The sequence below is a fragment of the Schistocerca piceifrons genome, chromosome 11, assembly GCF_021461385.2.
Source record: "Schistocerca piceifrons isolate TAMUIC-IGC-003096 chromosome 11, iqSchPice1.1, whole genome shotgun sequence".
Classification (NCBI taxonomy): Eukaryota; Metazoa; Arthropoda; class Insecta; order Orthoptera; family Acrididae; genus Schistocerca; species Schistocerca piceifrons.
This window is the reverse complement of record NC_060148.1, coordinates 1198302-1218503: the sequence shown is the minus strand read 5'-3', so window position 1 is coordinate 1218503 and position 20202 is coordinate 1198302. Positions and strand designations below refer to the sequence as shown.

General features: G+C 44.6%; 1 protein-coding gene across 1 annotated transcript in view; it reads right to left on the bottom strand.

The window, feature by feature from the left end:
* Positions 1 to 20202, bottom strand: part of LOC124720181 (protein AF-17-like) — a gene marked incomplete at its 3' end in the record, with an annotated part of 86895 nt that overhangs the window by 25381 nt on the left and 41312 nt on the right. The window contains exons 6-8 of the mRNA XM_047245506.1: positions 13908 to 14169; positions 8080 to 8375; positions 2474 to 2837 (exon numbers count right to left, since the gene is read on the bottom strand). Coding sequence (XP_047101462.1) covers positions 2474 to 2837; positions 8080 to 8375; positions 13908 to 14169 — 922 coding nt within the window. The remainder of the gene's footprint in view (positions 1 to 2473; positions 2838 to 8079; positions 8376 to 13907; positions 14170 to 20202) is intronic.

Here is a 20202-nt window from a genome sequence, read left to right as displayed (position 1 = left end):
TTTATAATCTATCAGAGCTAATGAAAAAAGAAAAATTCTCGGTTGTACTGTGTTTTATGGAAGTAAGTTTGAATTCCGACACGTAGATATTTGCTAAAAGGTTATTGCCATTGTGTTGTCTTTCTTTTAGTCCGGTTTCATCTACAAAAACTTAAGGTTTATGGTTAAAATTTTTATAAAAATTTTGTAAAACTAATTGTGGTCCTCCAAACTTGGAACCTTATTCTTAAAATTACCTTTCAAGATTAAACATTGTGGCTTATGACCTTATTCTTAAAATTACCTTTCAAGATTAAACATTGCGAGCTTCTGCCTTTGAAAGGTTATGGTAATTAATTTTAAAATCTTGAAAATTTTATTGTGGGCCTTCAGCCATCTTGTTTATGTTTGTCTAACCACCACTGCCTTGAAGCTTTCAACCCCATACATTTTAATGATTTTATATTCTATTTTAACTGCATTTTTATCCTGTTGATTTTTTTAGATTTCTTGTTTGGAGGTCTTGAGCCATGAAAGAATTGCATTTTGAAACTCGTAGTTGTAAAGGTTCGGCTAAGTGCCGCTTTGGTTGTAAATGTGTTGTTAAATTACAATAAATTACACTTTGAAGGTGAAACTGACCCCAACCTTATTTGGCCGTTTCCACAATCCTAATCACCTGTTCTGCCCAGTGGGTTTAGCAGGCGTACCAATGTCCTATTTCAAAAATTATTGTAATCAACATTCTTGTGTTTCAGAACCTTCGAATCTTAAATAACGGTTACTACCAAAAATAAATGCCATAGTTCTGTAGCCATTATTTTTCTGATTCCAAAAATGTCTACTTTCATTAGAACTCGTTATTTTACTTATCATTCAATTTAAAAAATTTCACTCATTTACTGAGAAGAGAAGAATGAGTGCTTTTCACTGAGCTATATCACTTTATGAATAAACAACTATGAACCCTGCGATCCCCGCAGAAGCAGAAATTGTTTACATGAAGTTCTTATAATTTTCTCAATTTTTTTCTTTATCCAAAGCACAGTTAAACAGACTTACTTATTTCCTAATTATACTTTTATTTTCACTAATTTTGGCTCTTTCAGGTTAATATCAAAACATAATAATTCATTCTGCTTTTTACTATTATGCTTAACTGTAAGTAGATGTGCAGAACAATGCTTCTGTCAATCGGAGGCGAGCACCAAATTTACGAACAACGCAGTCAGTCGGAGGATATACTTTGTTACACGGACAAGACATAGTTGGTACCAAGTTAACGTGTGTATTACAATTATTTGGCAGCAACCAGTAATAATGTTAAAATGTATGCAGCCACGACTCCGAAACGAACATCTGCACGTCAGAAACTCCACTCGACGTAACATAGATGGGTTCCATTAACCAGTTTCCGATACGTGTAAAGTGACTCGGTACGCACGTAGTACCTTCCGTGTGTTATCTGTAACACGTACACGATACCACTGCGCCACCTCGCTCGGTGCACGTGGGTAGTTGTAGTCTGAAATTACTCTCATGTACACAACCCCGAGAATGTTTATAGAACAAAGTTTGGAACATTCGATAATTTGGGACACTCGACATTATTGTATGTAGACCTGAAATGTTTATTACACTGTAAAAAATGCCCACAATGTATTTCACAATCTGGTGCATTCCGGAAAGTTTAACACTCTGACTGACAATCTCATCACCTGTCGGGACGTGACAATGTCAATAGCTGCCAGTCCCTTCACTCGACGGGAAGCGATTTCTCACACTTTGTAATAGGGAATCGTGTATAGTGACGGGCACAGTCACTCTCTCTCGTGTTGCAAGTGCCGGCTGATAAGATTTCTGAAATGTACGTAGCTTCTAAATTGACTGGTAGATCGAGTACGTTGTGCAAAACCGAGCTGCCAGAGGACAGAAACTATCAGTCCGGTAGGTACAGAAACGACAGACACGGCTGACGAAATTTTGCACAAATAAGAGCCAGATTTAGTTCGTGACGACAGTGTGAAATGGGACACTGACAGTTCCCATGACGATTCTGACTTTGTGCGAGAAGAGTTGTGTCAAACTTTGATTGAGTATTTCCCAATCTGATTTTGTAAACTTTTGTCAAAACAATTGTTTACATTCATTTGTGAGAGTTTTTTTATTTTCTAAACTACGGAACATTTGTTCTCTGTTACGCATTCGGAAAATAAAGTGTAAAATGGCTTTCTGCAAAGAATTCGGTCAAACAAATGTCTAATGTTTCCGCAACTAGTAAAATGGGAGAACACAATGAAGCAGACCGTAACTTCTGTATCTCAGAGCCACAGTAGACTGAGACGGTCTACAAAGTGAGCAGAGTTGCTTACGTAGAATTCTCGACGAGTATATATTTCAGGTGGAGACGTGTTGCGCAAACACCCAAACGTACACCACTAACCGACACTGCCGAGGGTGACCGAGTCATTTTGTGAAGGAGTGCCCCACCCACCTCTGCCTCTTGGCCGGGTGGTGGTGGGCCGGCTGCGGCTCTTCCACCATGACGAGCGTCGACGTCTGCTGCGGCGACGGCGTGTGGCGCGGAGGCGGGGGCGACGGCTGCGGCGGTTGGATGTGGTGCGCCGAGTGCGCCATCGACTGCTGCAGCTGCTGGAACAGCGTCGGCTGCGGCGCGGGCGGACCCTGCGGCGGAGGCGTCGGGTTCGACGACGCCGCCGCGGCGTCCGCCACGGGCGGAGGTGCGGGTGCGGCGGAGGCCGCAGAGACGGGGGCGGCCGCGGGCACGGCCGCGCTGGCGGCCGACAGCGGCACCGACACCACGATGCCCTGGTGGGGGCTCGACACGCCACCTGGAACTTGAGTACGCCGGAGTTCGTTCCTATAATCTCTCGGAATGCGTGTGTGCACTCGGCACCGACCCAAAAAATGTAGTAGGCTGACTGCTGTATTGATTCTAAAAACTGTTGATTTTAGACAATAGTTTAACAGTAATTTTTAAAGTCTCCACAGCGTCGCAATGTGCCACATTTGTGCCGACTGACGAGTGGCGAGCGGTGGGGCGCATCTCCCGACTGTTGAGAGTGGCCGCCGAATGTACAGTACTTCAGTGTTTTCTTGTAATAGGAGTTACCAGACTGAGACGGACTGGTTCTCTGGGGTGTGTGTCAGACAATTTATTCTGTTAAAGTAGAGGAATGTTACAGGTAAGTACTAATGTTTTATCAGATGTGAAGGGTCGGCACAAAAGCAACTGCAGAGAAGTGAATACCGATTTGGAATACGTGGTCGTAATGTAATACGAATAGGGGAGAGATAGCGACAGAGATAGACAAGTCTAACGCAATTAGTGGTCGAGAGGATTAAAAAGGATCGCTCCTTTACTTTGGAATCTCGAAAGCAGTTACTGCTCGTCCGACACAATGCCACCACCATACAGCTGGGGGCACACGTCAGCACAGAAATTGTGCCGTAACGACGGGAAGGGGGATTCGGTACACGTGCTGTCACTGACACTGGGGACGTGCGAGCTTAATCTCACACACACTGACATGTGGACATTGTTTGTACAAGTATATTGTTATTATTGCTATTACTATTTTCTAGGATATCTTCCACCACAGCTGCACAACGGAAAATGATTGTATCTTACTCGATAACAGGAACACAGTTTTCAAACTAGAGAAAAAGTGCTACGACTGTAACAAACCGGAAAACCAGGTTATGCTGAAACATAATGCCTCCAAATTCTTTACTCTGTTCTCAATATTGTTTAAGGTATTGCACGTCACACATATTACTTTTTCAACTTTCCCCTTCTCTGACCCGAGTTGCAAAGTAGATGACTCCAAATTAGGCCCATTCGTGACACGAAATGGGGGAGACTCGGCTCTGTCGACAGTCCGTTTCGTGTTACGAGTGACAGGCTGACAGTTTCCTCGGCAATACTGTGACAGGTGGTGAAAGCCGGGTTCACCGTTTCGTTGCGAAATGCTTCCAAAACTCACCTTCACGAACTTCACTTCGGTAGTGACAGAGTGGTGCCGGCAGAGGTGAGGTCCTGAGACGGTACCGACGAACCGGTCTCTCGGTGCGAGAAATGTCCTCGTCACTGGGGTGACTCGTTAAAGAACGAATATGCGGACTGAGGTTTCGGCCACAGTACATCTGCACGCCAATTCCCCACGCGGCACGGTAATCGAATAGTGACTGACATTCCCGTTTGCTGGCTCACAATATATCTGTTTGATCAAATCTAGAATACTGCTCGACAGCCCGGCACACTTACGGCGTCGGTTCGAATATATTATATATAATAGAGGGAAACATTCCACGTGGGAAAAATATATCTAAAAACAAAGATGCTGTACCTTACCAAACGAAAGCGTTGGTATGTCAATAGAGACGATAACAAACACAAACACACACACATATTTCAAGCTTTTGCAACCCACGGTAGCTTCATCAGGAAAGAGGGAAGCAGAGGGAAAGACGAAAGGTTGCGGGTCGCGGATGGATATATCCGTGTGTGTGTGTGTGTGTGTGTGTGTGTGTGTGTGTGTGTGTGCGCGCGCGCGCGCACGCGCGAGTGTGTACCTACCTGTCCTTTTTTCGCCCTAAGGTAAGTCTTTCCGCTCCTGGGATTGGAATGACTCCTTACCCCCTCCCTTAAAACCCACATCCTTTCATCTTTCCCTTTCCTTCCCTCTTTCCTGACGAAGCAACTGTGGGTTGCGAAAGCTTGAATTTTGTGTGTGTGTGTGTGTGTGTGTGTGTGTGTGTGTGTGTGTGTGTGTATCAACATACCGACGCTTTCGTTTGGTAAGGGCACACACCGTATACGCACGAACGTGCCGAGTTCATAACACGCCCCGTGACACTTCTCACGGCCAGTTCTGGACTACCGACGTTCAGAACGTATCGGCAACACGAAACCAGTGTCCCGTATCGTCTTTCTGTGCATCCTTTTACAAAATGGAGGGCACGAGAAATGAGATTTACGAACTGGTCACACTCTGGGAGGCAGAGTAGTGCCCTGGAATGTTCGAAGGCAAAGAATAGTAAACATAAGCACAACTCCCTACAAAGAACTGCTGCACTGCTCAGCCCCAAAGTAGTGATACAGATAGAGAAATTAACTTTCTCATTTCTCAATGCTTCAGCAACGACGGGATTCGTTATAAGAGTTTGGAAAAAAATCTGCCGCCGGTAAGTTATGTGGGCTGCCGCCACAGGAAATGGCAGTGACGAATAAAGTGTGCGACGCTTTCTCGGAGGCACGGACGGATGCACCCAGAAGACAGCTGTTCGCAGTAAATGTGGGAGTGGCAGGAGAACCGTCGACAGCAGATTCACTGCCACGTTCACTGCAAGTGTGAGTGCAACTGAAGCCGAAAATGACAATTTGGGTTAATTTTAATATGAAAATTAAAAAAATATATATAGTCAATTAAGTAATTGTTTCAGTGATTAACATGATTGGATTATAGCTTACATAACCCTTCAATCCTTCAAAGAAAGTTTCAGAAACTGTAGGAAATATTCGAGATAAGGTCAGCTTTGAAATGCGGAATAAATACGCGAGGCTTTGATGGGGATCTCCGGTTGTCAAAAAAAAAGTAATAATAATAATTTAGAGAAACAGCAAGTCTTTGCTTTACAGAATTGATTTACTGAAATTTGTGTCTTTCTTTGAAACAACTGGCCCTGTAATATCCATTAGAATTTCAAAATCTGACGGCGACATCCTCGTGAAGTTACGAAAAACGTAACTGTCTCTCAAACTCTGCTCTAACGTCACGTCATTCGCACCGCATCTCCTACAGCAAGTTTTTGTCCACTGCACTATTTTCTTCATCTGTTCATTTCATCGAGTATCATTAATTCTTCACCGTCACTTTTCATAGCGTACGTCTCAATGCGAAAACAAAACGGTAAACGATTTCGACACAAATGTTCACATTCCTACAGACGTAGTAAACACAGGTATCGTTATACTCGGACTGCAGCCACAGTGGCACCGACAACAGGTCTCCAGACGTTCACCCCGTGATGTCGGCCGACAGTTCGTTCGCAGTGTCCGACCTCCTCTGTCAGTCTGTGGTGAGAAGCTCTTCTGTTCCTATTCCAACCGATATCTGGTTCCGACAGAATGTGACTTGTACTGTACATACTTTACTCAGTTACAGGAATAACCACACAAGTAATACGAGTGTACGAGAAAGAGGGAGAAATATTCTGCTGCACACTCGAGACGAACAGGAGCCACACAGACTGACATTACGAACTTTCCGTCCAGTTTTACACAAATTCAACAAAAAGCACGCATCTCAATGAACCTTCAATGACTGTCATTCAGCTTATGTGCTAAAGACGAATATAAATTTTAGAGTACGATAATCCAAACACCTAAAGCACTGAACACGTACGCCACATTTGAAAACACAGAATCACCATGGTACTGGCTCGAGAGCACCAGTAAGCACTAATAATAATTTGTAGACAGCTAATGTCTGCCTACCGTCACCCAAAAAAGATCCACAACAGTAACATTAAGCATCAAAATAGACATATGCCACCCTTCTCGCTTGAACACACAATTTTTTGAGCTTATACACCAGGCCTAAAAGTTTGGATACAAATTTTGCCAAATTGCAGATGACGTGCTGCTTCAAGTACAGATATGAGGCTGGAATAGCTTCACAGCCACAGAACGTGCTTACATCTCCCAACAGAGCAGTGACTTCAGACGGCAGACTGGGAGACGCGTCCGTGTCACTACGTTCCTCATCGTCGGGATGCCGTAAACTTTTCCTCTCCTCTACTGAGCTTTAAAATTTCTCAAGATCCACATTTCACATGTGGAAATCTCTAGCATTTCATTTGGGGGGGGGGGGGGGGGGGGAAAGAAAAGAAAAGAAAGAAAGAAGAAGGCGACGAAGAAGAAAAAGAAGGAATGACCACTGTCCGAAGTCTGTACTTTTGAACACGGAGACTGGTCGCACCGAGACTCCGCACGTACCGATGTACCGATTTGAAAACACCGGATGTCTTCAGCCAATGTCGGTTGTCGGAGCAGTCCACCATTGACGGTGCCAAAGTGCAGCATTATCTCCATTTTGTACGGTAAGGTTGACAGACAATACATAATAGTGCAAATAAGCACTATTAATTAATACATTTGATTCTTCTGTGATTGCAGTTCGGTATTTTTTAACTTTTGTTTTTTGCGAGTGAGCACCGAAGCCGGCTCAGGTTGTCTGCTGCGTCCAGCACCGGCTACCGTATACAACAGACTGAGACGTAAGGCAACAGCCTCAGGTAGGGGTAACTCGGGACACCACTTTATTTTCAGCAATGGTCTAACAATTTTCAGATATGAAATATGTCATTCATATTTTTCTATAGTTACACAATGCATTAGGACTCTGCCGAAGTTATGTATTGTCGAAAGTTGATCCGCCACATAATGACAATTTTACACGCTTCCGGATTATGCTACAAAAATTAGTCTTCCTACAAGTGTCACGACAAAGTTCAAAATATGACCTCTGTTTTTATTTCTGCTTCATTAAATCAATATAATACAGTTTCTAACAGATGCCTTATACATTAAATTAATTTACAAACTTGTATTAAGTGATGCTTACGATTTGGCATATTTCAGAAAAATAGTACTTTATTTTCATAATCACATAAACATCTTTTATTTCTATTACTTTTCTAGAAGTTTTTAGTTCACAAAAAGTATAAATTCATACAAATCTGTCTTTATTCTGAAACGCAGGAATGATCTCGTAATTAATTTTACTTGCAAAATGTTCTAAGGGGGACACTATACATTGCACTCGCCACATGGGCCACCGAAGTTTAGAGGACGAGCCCCAGGACACCGCACTGACACCGTTCTTCATTTTAACGATAATTATTGCGAATTTTTTTCTCGCTCCAGTGCGAGACCTCTGAACGAAAGGAATAGAGCCCCATTAATTAGCTCTGTTCCGCAGCATATAACACAGACGAAAACAATAGTAGTCCGAAGAAGTACAAGTCAAAAAGGCAGCAACACCCTCAGTACGGTGCCGCCACACATTTACTCACCGGGGCCCCCCGCTGTGGCGATGACGTTGGGAGACCGCACCACGACGGACGGAGGCTGCGCCCCCGGCGGGACCGCGCCCCCGCCCCCGCCGCCCACCGTCACGTTGGCGCCCACCTCCAGCTTCACCTTCCGGCCGCCGACCACCTCCGGCACCACCTCCCCGGGAAGGACCGGCCCCACCCCTACGTCCGGGGGCGGAGTCGGCGTCGACGCGGCGGGGCTCTCCGAGGCGGCAGTCGGCGTCCGCCGGCCACCCGTCTTCCTCTTCTTCCCCGTGGGGCCGTCCGTCTCGTACCTGCGACAGAGACGTAACAGTTCAGAGACGTGCCGTGGCGAGTTTACTGCCAGAAAAGAGGTAAAGAGACGTACGGTACGGTGCGGGACGGGAGGTGACGGCACCCGACCCCTAGAGAGACAGACGCCCGAGTGACACACCGCGGCTTCGGGTCGCTGCAGAGTCACGCGCGGAAGACTTTGTAACGTGCAGCAGGAAGTGCTGTAATGGTGCTTTTATTATAAGTGAAAAGTAAGAGGCACTATAACTGCGGACCACACAGTAAAGGTCTATTACAATTAAACTTCCGATACTCGAGCCAGAGCAGACAAAAAACTATTTACGGTACGGGTACCCAACTTTATAGGAATGACGTTCAGACGTGTGCCGCAGGATGTGTCGTCGGAGTGTCAGTGCGACAACTCACCCTCGGGCACTGCTACTGCTACGGCAACGTAGGGTCGAAGCGGGAACGTCAGTGTGCATTACAGCCGCAGACAGTCGATGTGGGCCCGGACGGGGTGAGCAGGGCTTCACTTGAACATTTATTTTACCTTCGGAAGTTAGAATTAACTGGTGATTTGGGAATTGCTCCTGGGAGAGACAGACTTCCAACGGAGCCACAAATCATTTGAGATGTTACTGTAGCCACGGCCGAGAATGACGGACATACCGTGTGACCTAAAGAGCTCGTCACAACAGCTGAACATTCTGCGGTCCACCGTTCGAAAAACGCTGTGAACAATCGTGAAACGACACCTGTGCAAGCGATACAGAGGTGGTCGTCACACTCGAGTGACATTTGTAACCGGAAGGTAAACACGGTACGCAATTTACAAATGTTACCTTCCTGTGTTGAAGTAAAAATATGTTTCTTTCAACGGTTTATTCATTATTACTCTTACAAAAGTTTTCACCAAGTTTCAACGGCCTACGATCACCTGACGAGTAGTGAAAATTTAATCCTAACCACCCTGTATTTGGAGCATAGTATACTGTAGTCTGTCCTCAGAGTCCAAACTCGGAAGACGGAAACGACAATCTACTGGCTTATTATTTCCTACGACCAGAGATGTTAATTCTTACGACTGTAACACGGTGTATTGAGAATGATAAAAGAAATTATGTTAGTGCGCAGCTAGCTCAAATATCGGGCACAGGCTCCGGAAGAGCATAACAGAATGGTCAAAATCCAGCTAAATTGAAGCCGGTGCTCGAAGCTAATAATACCCGAGAGCTGAGAGCAGAACGGCCACTCACAGTACTCGCAGTGAGGGACCGACGCCACCACAAGTGTGGAGACACCTGCCGACGGCCCTCAGGGACTGAGAGGCCGACACATGACACTGTGTCTAAAAGTAAAGTCACTGAATACCGTTAACTTATTTTGGTATTTGGACATATTCACCATACAGCTACCTACATATTCTGAGATTTCGTAACCCAAATGTATTACAACATTCCTTTTTCTTTTGAATAAATATATTACATTCACACAAAAATTTATCAAAGACATCATATTCTGTCATATTTTTTGTTTACAGCAAATAGTTGACACCAGTTCCTAGTTTCTGGGCAGATTTTACTAATAGGGTCAGTAAATCTTTTTGGTGACTGTCACAAAACATGTGGACGGGGGGCGGGGGGGGGGGGGGGGGGGGGGGGGGGGGGGGGGGGGGGGGGGGGGCAGCGCACCACGAAGGAATTGCCCAAATGGGATGCAAATCAGCAGATGTGAATACACGTACAGACAGACGATTGCACTCTTCAGAAAAATTGGACAATTTATTCACGAGAAAGAGTTTCACAAACTGAGCAAGTCAATAACACATCGGACCGCCTCTCGTTCTTATGCAAGGAGTTATTCGGAACACAGAGATGAGCAGCAGAAACTCTCGCCGCACGCAGGTGGGCACTGTCTCGCCGAAACGATCACCAGGGATTGCTCGCCACGAAGGAGGTCAAAACAAGGTGTAGTATATCATTAATGTGCGGCTGTGCTGAAAGGGAGCAGCAGATGACAACAAAAAGGGTTCTGCTACGTAGAGAAATGGCGTCCCAGACCGTCACTCCCAGATGTCGGGCCGTACGGCGGGTGACGGTCACATTAGTATCCCGCCGCTGTCTGAGGAATCTCGGGGTATGTCTTTGGTCCGAAAACTTAGTGACTGGAAGAGAACAGTCTCCAGTGACGAGTCAAGCTTCAAAGTGAACACGACGACTAACAGAGAAACGTCTGGAGGTGCCCGAGACGGCAGTGCGATACCGCTACGACTGTCGCCCGTCGTACCGCCCGACAGCCGGGAGTGGTATTTCTTTACGTGGCGGGACACCGTCGGTTGTCGTCTGTGGCACTCTTTCGGCACAGTAGTATGTCGATCATATTCTACACCACGTTTTGTTCCACTTCACGGCACGCAATCCCGAGCTCTCATTTCGGCAACATAATGCTTGTCCGCACACGACGACTTTCTACTGCTCTTTTCATTCGAAGGTTTGTTATTAATTTAAATATAAAGGTTTTAGTCATACAGACAGCTGCATCTCACTGCAGATACAATAACTCTGTATCATTGATTCCTCGGTATTCATGTTAATGCCAATCATGATTTCTTTTATTTTTTAAAGAAGGCTATAAACTGCCAGTAATATACGTAATATACAAATAGAAATCACATATCAGATCAGATGAAGTTTGTTCTTGTAGTAATTTATTTATTTATTTATTTTATTTTGAGCTCTCATGTTATCACCAGTATGATTAAAATATTTGCCCTTATATCGACTTTAATACCAAAAGACCAAATTACATCTCTGTGCAAACTAGGCCTATCTTCCTGTCAAGATCTTTATTACAAGCAACAGTGGCAAAGCGCACGCCGGAAAAGTCTCGCCATCAAAGTGTAAATTAATATAATTTGTGTGTAAATGTGTGTATTGATATAACAACTGGAGTTCAAAATGGAGGCAGACAGATGGACACTAACCAAAAGAAGCTGCCTATACTGACGCAGTAAGTAAAGAAAGAAATTTAGACCCCTATCGAGAGATTACGGCGATGCATTAAAGTGTGTTCCATCGTTTTGTCAGAGCCAGCACCCAGCATTTTGCTAGCAGTAATGATGTAACTTACTGAAACTGTCTGAAGATGAACCTGAAAAGCTTTGAAAACCGGTTCACGGAATGAAACGTAATTACTCAAAAAAGTGATTTGTTGCAGTTTTGTATAACGTATTTACATTCAACATACAGTCCCAGTTCTAAACTAACCGCAACGGATAAGCATAATTTTCTACTGCTCATCTCTGTGCTCGGCAAACCCTACCTCGGCCGGCAAGGTCCCCAGTTCCCTCCCCAATAGAGAGAGTACATTCGGAGCATTACGGGCACGATACTCCTCCGTCAGCTCAGATTTTAACGATCTAGTATACAGACTGAACGGAATTTGGCACAATATCCCTCAGGAGGACACCCGACGACTGCAACAGCCAATGCCGAGCCGAGTAACTGCTCGCGTAAGGACCAGAGCTGGACCGGTGTATTATTCACATGCTCAATTTGTGAAAGCCTCTCTCTCGAGTAACTCATTCAACTTTTCTGAAATTTAATTATTCATCTGTCTGTGCATGTACATTACATCTACTGACTCCATCCTATGCCGATGATTTCTTCGAGGTACATATTTTTTCTTTCTTGGAAGGTATTTAACAAAGTTTTGCACAATTTAAGAAGTGCCATATTTACTCGAATCTAAGTCGCACTTTTTTCCGGTTTTTGTAATCCAACAAACCGCCTGCGGCTTAGAATCGAGTGCAAAGCAAGCGGAAGTTCTGAAAAATGTTGGTAGGTGCCGCCACAACTAACTCCTGCCGTCGAATATATGTAGCGCTACACAGGCATGCTTTGTAGGCACAGAGATAAATACTGGCGCCAAAACCTTTGCGTCAGTTTTTTAAAAAAAAAAAAAAAAAAAAAAAAAAAAAAAAAAAAAAAAAAAAGAGAGAGAGAGAGAGAGAGAGAGAGAGAGAGAGATAGAGAGAGAGAGAGAGTGGAAGACGAGCTTTTTTTCCTCCGCCCCGAGTTTTGACCACTGCATTTTCATACATTATCCAACGAAGTAAATACAAATTCCGTATTGTTCATCTTCGAAAGTAGCAGAATTTCAATGTACTACGAAAATCCGACTGGCAAGACTGTTGCTAATAGGAACCTGATGAAATGTGAATCACGTGCAGTTTTCTCTTCACCATAAGAATAATATGAATATAAACATTTTGCCATGTATTCTTTCGTGTTTGCTGCTATCTCATTTAAATCCTGTCTGCCTAATAAACTACAAAACTAGAGTGAGACAACAGCAAAGGAGGAAGAATATACGTATCGTGTCGTGTTTATATTCGTATTATTCTTATGCCTAATAGTGATACAGTCAGGAATGAAGCATGGCAACTGACTAGATTTTTAAATCTAGGATGACTCTAACTTCTGTGCAGAATTTTATGTACTAAAGAGGCGTCTGCAAAGATTTTCAAACGGAGAAAAATTTTCGCCTAACTCTCGTTCAGAACGTTCTTTCATACACAGTCTATTATTTGGTTCTTGTTGATCATTATCAAAGTAAGCAGCAGTGTAAGTAACAACAAATAGCAGTCTCTTGCCATTGTTTCACTAATGAGACGATTCCTCTCTTTTTTTTATTGTAAGCGGCGGTAGCGCGCACAAAAGCAAGCCATGCCGCGGGCGGCGACAGGCCGTAAACACGCGCTATCAGAATGCGACACACAATGCATGACACAGTACAGTAATGCATTTTCAGCTTAGAGTGACGTAAACGCCTATAACAAAGAAAACGGCACTTATCAGATCAAAGCAAAATATAGCAATCGATTCAAACCAGACGAAGCACGTGAAAAAGGAAGGGTACCCGTATAAATACGGACGGAGCACCTGACGCATAGCAATGGCTACCTGGTAAAGCTTAACTGCTAAGCTTACGAATCGGACCAAACTATTGTAGCTGTATCGTCTTTCATTCGACCTAAATTGTGTCTCATATTACAATGGACCAACTCTGTTTCGATTTGAAGGTGCGGCCTAAAACTTTTCTCTCCCCTTGAATTTCGAGTTTCAAATTTCAGGTACGGCTTAGATTCGGGATTTTTTTTTCCCTTGATTTCGAGTATCTTTTTTCAGGTGCGGCTTAGATTCGAGTAAATACGGTAATCAAAAAATGTTTATTTTTTTATGACCAAGCAATGGAAACTCAATGAAGGAATAACAACAATGTTGGAGCAGACAGTCTGCAGCTTACTGTAAAGAAGATACATTAAGTTGTAGTTGGGCACAATTAAAAGACACTTACTCTTTTATGTTACAAGTCAGAAACAAGTGGAGGTCAGAGTGACACAGTTTCAAATGCCAGGGCGGGAGCAGTCACCGAGTTAGTCAGAGGGCGTATTCGGCCGACTGCCGGTGACTGCAAAAAGTTACGACCCGAACTCCGCCGCAGAATTTTTTTTTAAACATACGACAAAGCACGCTCGGCACACGCACCCGCTGGCGACGAGCCCCGGCGCGTACTTCAGCCCGTCCTTCGAGTCCCCTCCCACGACGAGCAGCTCCGCCGCGGGTCCCGCCACCGCCAGGGGGCTCGAACCGTCGGCAGCGCGCCCGCTGCCGGCCTTGGACACGCCGCCCGGCACAGTGGGGGATGCCGCGGGCTTCACTCCGCCTGCTGCCGCCGCGCCTACCGCACCGCCCGAGGACGGGCCGCCGGAAGTGATGCCGGATGCCGTCTTCCGCTTCGTCCCAGTCGCTGTGGAGAAGGAGCACTAGGGTTTAAAAATTGCCTTGGGGAATATTGTCTACAAATTCTCCTTCACAGTAAATGAGACTGACTAAATGTAAAAAACATGCACTCTCCCACCCCCTACCCCTCTCTCTTATATACATATAAATAAAAAACCAAGACGCAGTAACTTACCAAACAAGAAAGCGCTGGTATGTTGATAGACACAATAAAAAACACACAAACACACACACACACAAATTCCAAGCTTTCACAACCAAAAGTTGCTTTATCAGGAAAGAGTGAAGGAGAGGGAAAGACAAAAGGATGGGGGTTTTAAGGGAGAGGGTAAGGAGTCATTCCAATCCCGGGAGTGGAAACCGCCATCCACCTAACCTTCGTAACCTCTTGGTTCATCCCAATGAAATCCCCAAACCACCTTCCCTACCCTCTGGCTCCTACCCTTGTAACCGCCCCCGATGTAAAACCTGTCCCGTGCACCCTCCCACCACCACCTACTCCAGTCCTGTAACCCGGAAGGTGTACACGATCAAAGGCAGAGCCACATGTGAAAGCACCCACGTGATTTACCAACTGACCTGCCTACACTGTGAAGCTTTCTATGTGGGAATGACCAGCAACAAACTGTCCATTCGCACGAACGGACACAGGCAGACAGTGTTTGTCGGTAATGAGGATCATCCTGTGGCTGAACGTGCCTCGGTGCACGACCAGCACATCTCGGCACAGTGTTACACCGTCCGGGTCATCTGGATACTTCCCACTGATACCGACCTATCAGAACTCCGGAGATGGGAACTTGCCCTTCAATATATCCTCTCTTTCCGTTACCCACCAGGCCTCCATCTCCGCTAATTTCAAGTTGCCACCGCTCGTACCTCGCCTGTCATTCGACAACATCTTTGCCTCTGTACTTCCGCCTCGACTGACATCTCTGCCCAAACTCTTTGCCTTTACAAATGTCTGCCTGTGTCTGTGTATGCGCAGATCGATATGTTCATCTTTCCTGATGAAGCAACCGTGGGTAGCGAAAGCTTGAAATTTGTGTGTGTGTGTGTATGTGTTTGGTAGTGTCTCTATCAACATACCAACACTTGTTTGGTAAGTGTGTGTGTGTATAAAAAAATTAAAAGCTTCACAGGTCACATGGAGTTTGTGAGGCCACCTCCTTTCCAGTAATTTTTATTCTGATTTTCATTTATTCCGATTTTTGTCAATGAAGTCAGAGATTAATGTTTGTCACATAATTACATGATACACGGTGCATTTACGAAATTTTATACTGTTCTAAATTTGTCCGTAACATAGTAACAGTACCGTAAGTTTCTGTGTGATAATGCTGTGCTACGAAAATTAACTGTCCTTTGGATTGTGCTCTGCAGTAACCGAAATGAAAAACATAATCTGGTTTTTATTTGTTCTTTCATATCATTTGTAACTAATACCATGGTGACACCATTACTTTCCATACTTAATTTACTTAATGTTAAAGAAAGCTTTGTTGCTCATTGTATTATTTATACTCCAAAGTCACAGAAATAACTTATGTTGTTGTAAAAGTTAAATACAAACAAACCTTGTAATGTAGCATACTTTGGAAATAACTGAATATTTTTCATAATTTTAGAATATCTTTGCTTCTATCATATATCAGGGAATTTTGCAGTCATAAAAAATGTAATTTAACTTACATTTGTCAGAATTTCATAAATAAAAATTTGTGCAACCTACTAATTTGATGCACTGAAATTTCTAGAACATTCTGGAAGCAATACTGCTTTATACAGGATGATTCAAAAGTCAGTAAACATTTGAATATGCACTAATTCACGGAATAACACATGCCTGAAATGACACAATATTTTACAAAAAAAAAAAAAAAAAGAGAGAGAGAGAGAGAGAGAGAGAGAGAGAGAGAGAGTGCAAAGCTGAGCCACATATCACTGGACAACAACACGTTAGTGATGCCACACGAGAATCACGTGTAAAATGAGCTGTTGCGAGAGAGGGAGTCAGACACGTCAGCAATCGCAGCGTGACAAGAAAGCCGGTGTGGTGTGATTTTACCACAGCCACCGTGATCGGACCCTTCCTGTTTGAGGAAATGCAGAGTGCCGCTTTTTGAACTGTCAATGGGACGGGTACACGGTATGTCAGTAAGTTAGACAATTGCACCATCCCCAGTCTGGCCGATAAACACCTGCCAGAAGATATGACTTAAGTGGGATGGCGTTCTTCCCAATATTGTTGCGCACACAGAACGTCTCTCGCGCACATCGTTCGGTGAGAACCGTTTGCCGAACTGTCACTTTTGTCATGCTCGGCCTCCCGGATCACAATCTGAGTGATTACCGGTTGCGGGGTTACACGTAGCCCTAAGGCTACCGCAATCGTCCGACCTCATTAGGGACGCTAAGAGGTAAAGTCCGACAGCCACTTCTCAACGTACCTACTGATATGCTGTGCACTGCTGTTCACAACGATGTCCCTTGACTACAGGAACAGTTGACGAATGACGGCTCATGTCTTGAGCATTCCTTATAAAGAACATAATCTTTGATAAAGATCAATTGTTATGCCAATTCCCCCCCCCCCCCCCCCCCCCCCCCTGCATACAGACTACTGCCACTTCTCATTCTTCTTCGCTCTTAGTGAGAGTCAATCAGCTGTGGTACGTAAGAACTTGTACTACACATACAGAATGTCTTTTTTCCCCCTCCCCCCCAAAAAGTGATACACAAATGGCTCTCTGTTGTGTAAAAACGGTATGTTGTGATTCTGTAATCAAATCTTCAGGTAATCGAAAGGGTGATAGAAATCATTGGCATAAAAATGTCAAAGTAAAATCTCAATTAAGTGATTCAGTATTTTTAACAAAAAAGCCTGGATGAACCCTAAGACGATGAAGATTACTATCTAACAATGGAAAACCCAGGATGGAACAACAACAATGTTCTGAAAAGGACAGATTGCTACTCACCGTATACAGGATACGTTCAGTCGCTGACAGTCACGACAAAAAGACTGCTAAACAAATAAGCCTTCAGCTGAGAGGCCTCCTTCTGTAACAGATACTCACTGGAAGTGCACAGGTGAAGTTTTAGCAGCCTAGCCACAAAGGGGTCCTTATATCTCCCTGTCTGCTGCAAATGAGGTACCCACTAAAATTGTCACTAACTGTATACAAAAAGGACTGGGTTCTAATTGTGCAGAGGAACCGTTTGGCTTTGCAAATGGACACACTCCAATACGGTACAGCACAATGTAGCGTGCTCTAAATTAGACAGGGTCAACTCGAACTCTATGGACAAAATTCTTAAGATTGTTCAGGAATATTTCCCGAGTGGTTTGGCAAAACGAAAATGTAGTGTGCATCACATTTACCTTTCTATCTGTGTCACACTGCACAACAGCGGAAATGTCATTTCTGTGTGTGTGTGTTTCTTTTTTGCGTGTATGTATGGATACAGACTTGCCTGGCTCACACGGTCTTCAGCCTGAAGTCTGACCTCGCTGCTGCTCATTTCAGTCAGCTGTACAATACTGGGCAGCAGGCACACGCCTGCCAGTTACAACTAATCTGTGCACAGGGGCGTCTGTTTTGTAGCAGACTGCGACATATATTTCGATTAAGAAAATCTGCGATTCCGTCCATTTTTCCAAAAACGGCAAATCTGACATTCAAAAAGAGAGCCTACAGGACTGATACGTTGTTCGGAAAACCTAGTCAAAATTTCTTTCTTTCTCACATTTTCTGTAATATTCTGGAAATCCATTTTTAATAAATTAATTATAGTATAAAATTCCAATCAATTCTTTCATCAGTAATTGACAGAAACTTCAGCATTTTGCATTGTTTTATTGTGAAAACAATTTCAAAATTATCTTCAACAACACGTCATTTTATTTCAATAAATTGAGTTCGCGTCTCTAACGTCGTTTTCTCGGTAGAATGTTAACTGGGGCTCACCGCGAAATCAAATCGCCAGTGCTCGACATGGAAACCTGCAACGGCCCCGTTCAGTTTCTCGAGTGTCTCCGCTCGGTATTCGCACGAGTCGCTCTCGACTCGTTTTTGTGTAAGACAGAGTTAAGTATTATTTTGTGAACCGATTAGTTTAAACACTGTACGTAAAAGAAATGTCAATTTTCATAATCGGGAAAGGAAATACGGTATCTTCAGTTACAAAATCTGCAATTATTTAATAGTGGTACTCTGTAACAAATTTCAGTACATTTTAAAATGAGAAGTTAAATTTTCAGAAACTGAAATAGGCAATACACTATGACACTTTATTATCTACAAATTAATACCTTCGCTAAAACATTTCAGACCTGGACCTCCCGAAGAATCAAACTCCACAAATATTTTCAGACGATGAGCTGAGAGTATTTTTCATTGTCCTCCAGTCTGTGCAACAACCGTCATTAGAACAGCTATTCTGCAGCCCTATTTTCCCTTTGATTTTGTTCTGCATTCATAAATCAGACACGCTACAGAAAAACAAATGCGAGTGTTTAGTTGTCACCTCCATCAGATGTTCTCGCTAATTCGACTGTGGGGACAGTGCCGTCACACAGTGAAGGGTCGGCCAAGACGCACGTCACGCGTGGCTGCACGGAGTGTGACGGAACGGCAGCACGACAATACCGCACCGAGCTCTTCCCAGCCGTACGACATTACTTTTGTGTTCTAGATTTTCATTATTGTTTTATTAAATACTTTTCTACTGTTATGTGTGCATTCTCACAGAATCGGAGGTAACTCGGATTAACAAAGTCAATTATCTTTAACTCTGTAACAAGTCGTCAGAAACCACGTGGTGACCGTACGGAAACGCTAGGGAAATGACACCGATAACTTCATAAATTTTGTCTCGGAAGTGCGGGTTAGCCCCGCAGAGTGGAGACGTGGCCTCGTTTTGCCACCTCCTCGAGGCTCGAACAGTATGTGCCTGCATACTGAAGGTACTCTGTAAAATGTCGTTTCCGAGTGTCACCGGGTCTTCCTCTACTCCCGTGTCCGTCCACCAGTTCCCACAACATTGCGGATTTGCAGATTCTACCGCTTTTCATATGCAGTGCACACCCTACGAGCTCCGGTCTCCTTTCGGCAACGATTTTGTGGGGGGGAGGGGTCACGAAGAATGTTATCGATTCTTAAACTGAGAAAGGGTAGGAAGAATAGATGCCCGAGCCGCTGGTGACACCGTACTGTCTCCCTCTAGAAAAGATGAAAGAAGTCAATTTTAACTACACTACTGTCACGTATAACCGACACACGAGAAAAAATTACTACAAACTGAGAAAGAAGAAACAGCCAAATGATAGGTTTTCGTATTTAGTGTGCCGATGTGCTATCACGCACAAACCGCTACTACTTATATTTGTTGCCGTGACGGCACAGCCCGCAGCAAGGGAGGCAATACATTGGCGACAAAGTCCAGATACTGTGCCCCAGTTAACCTCCGTGCTAGCACGTACGGCCCTATTAATCTGTCGCCACGTACACCTGCCCGTACACCGATCGAGAATTGGTACCGGTGCCCTCTTTCCCGAATTGCTCGGGGACTCGGATCTGCCCGTACACACCGCTTACGGAAATTCACGACACCGTATCTCGTTAACCCCGCCTCGTCAGTACATAAAATCTCGGACGGGAACGGCGGTCCTGCGACGGCCACCGACAAAAATGCAGCCCGCCACGACCGTCCCGTGGCCTCGGGATCCGAATGCGCAGCGTACGACGCGGGTACGGCGACTCTCCATTAGGTAGTACCCGGATAAGAGAGCGAGACACGTCTCCTGCCGCCGCTACTCGGCGCACGCCGGCGGGTTTCTCCTATCGAACACGGCACGCGGTCCCCCGTGTCGGGCGTGTGGGGCCTGCCACCGTCAGTGTTCCGAGGCGTGAGGGTCCCCGCGTCCCTCGGACGCCGGAAAATTCTGCCGAATAGCTTATCGGAGGGCACGACTCGCACGATACGTCAGTTTGCTAAACTGTGCCAGTACATTACGTGCACCTTTCGACTTATCGAG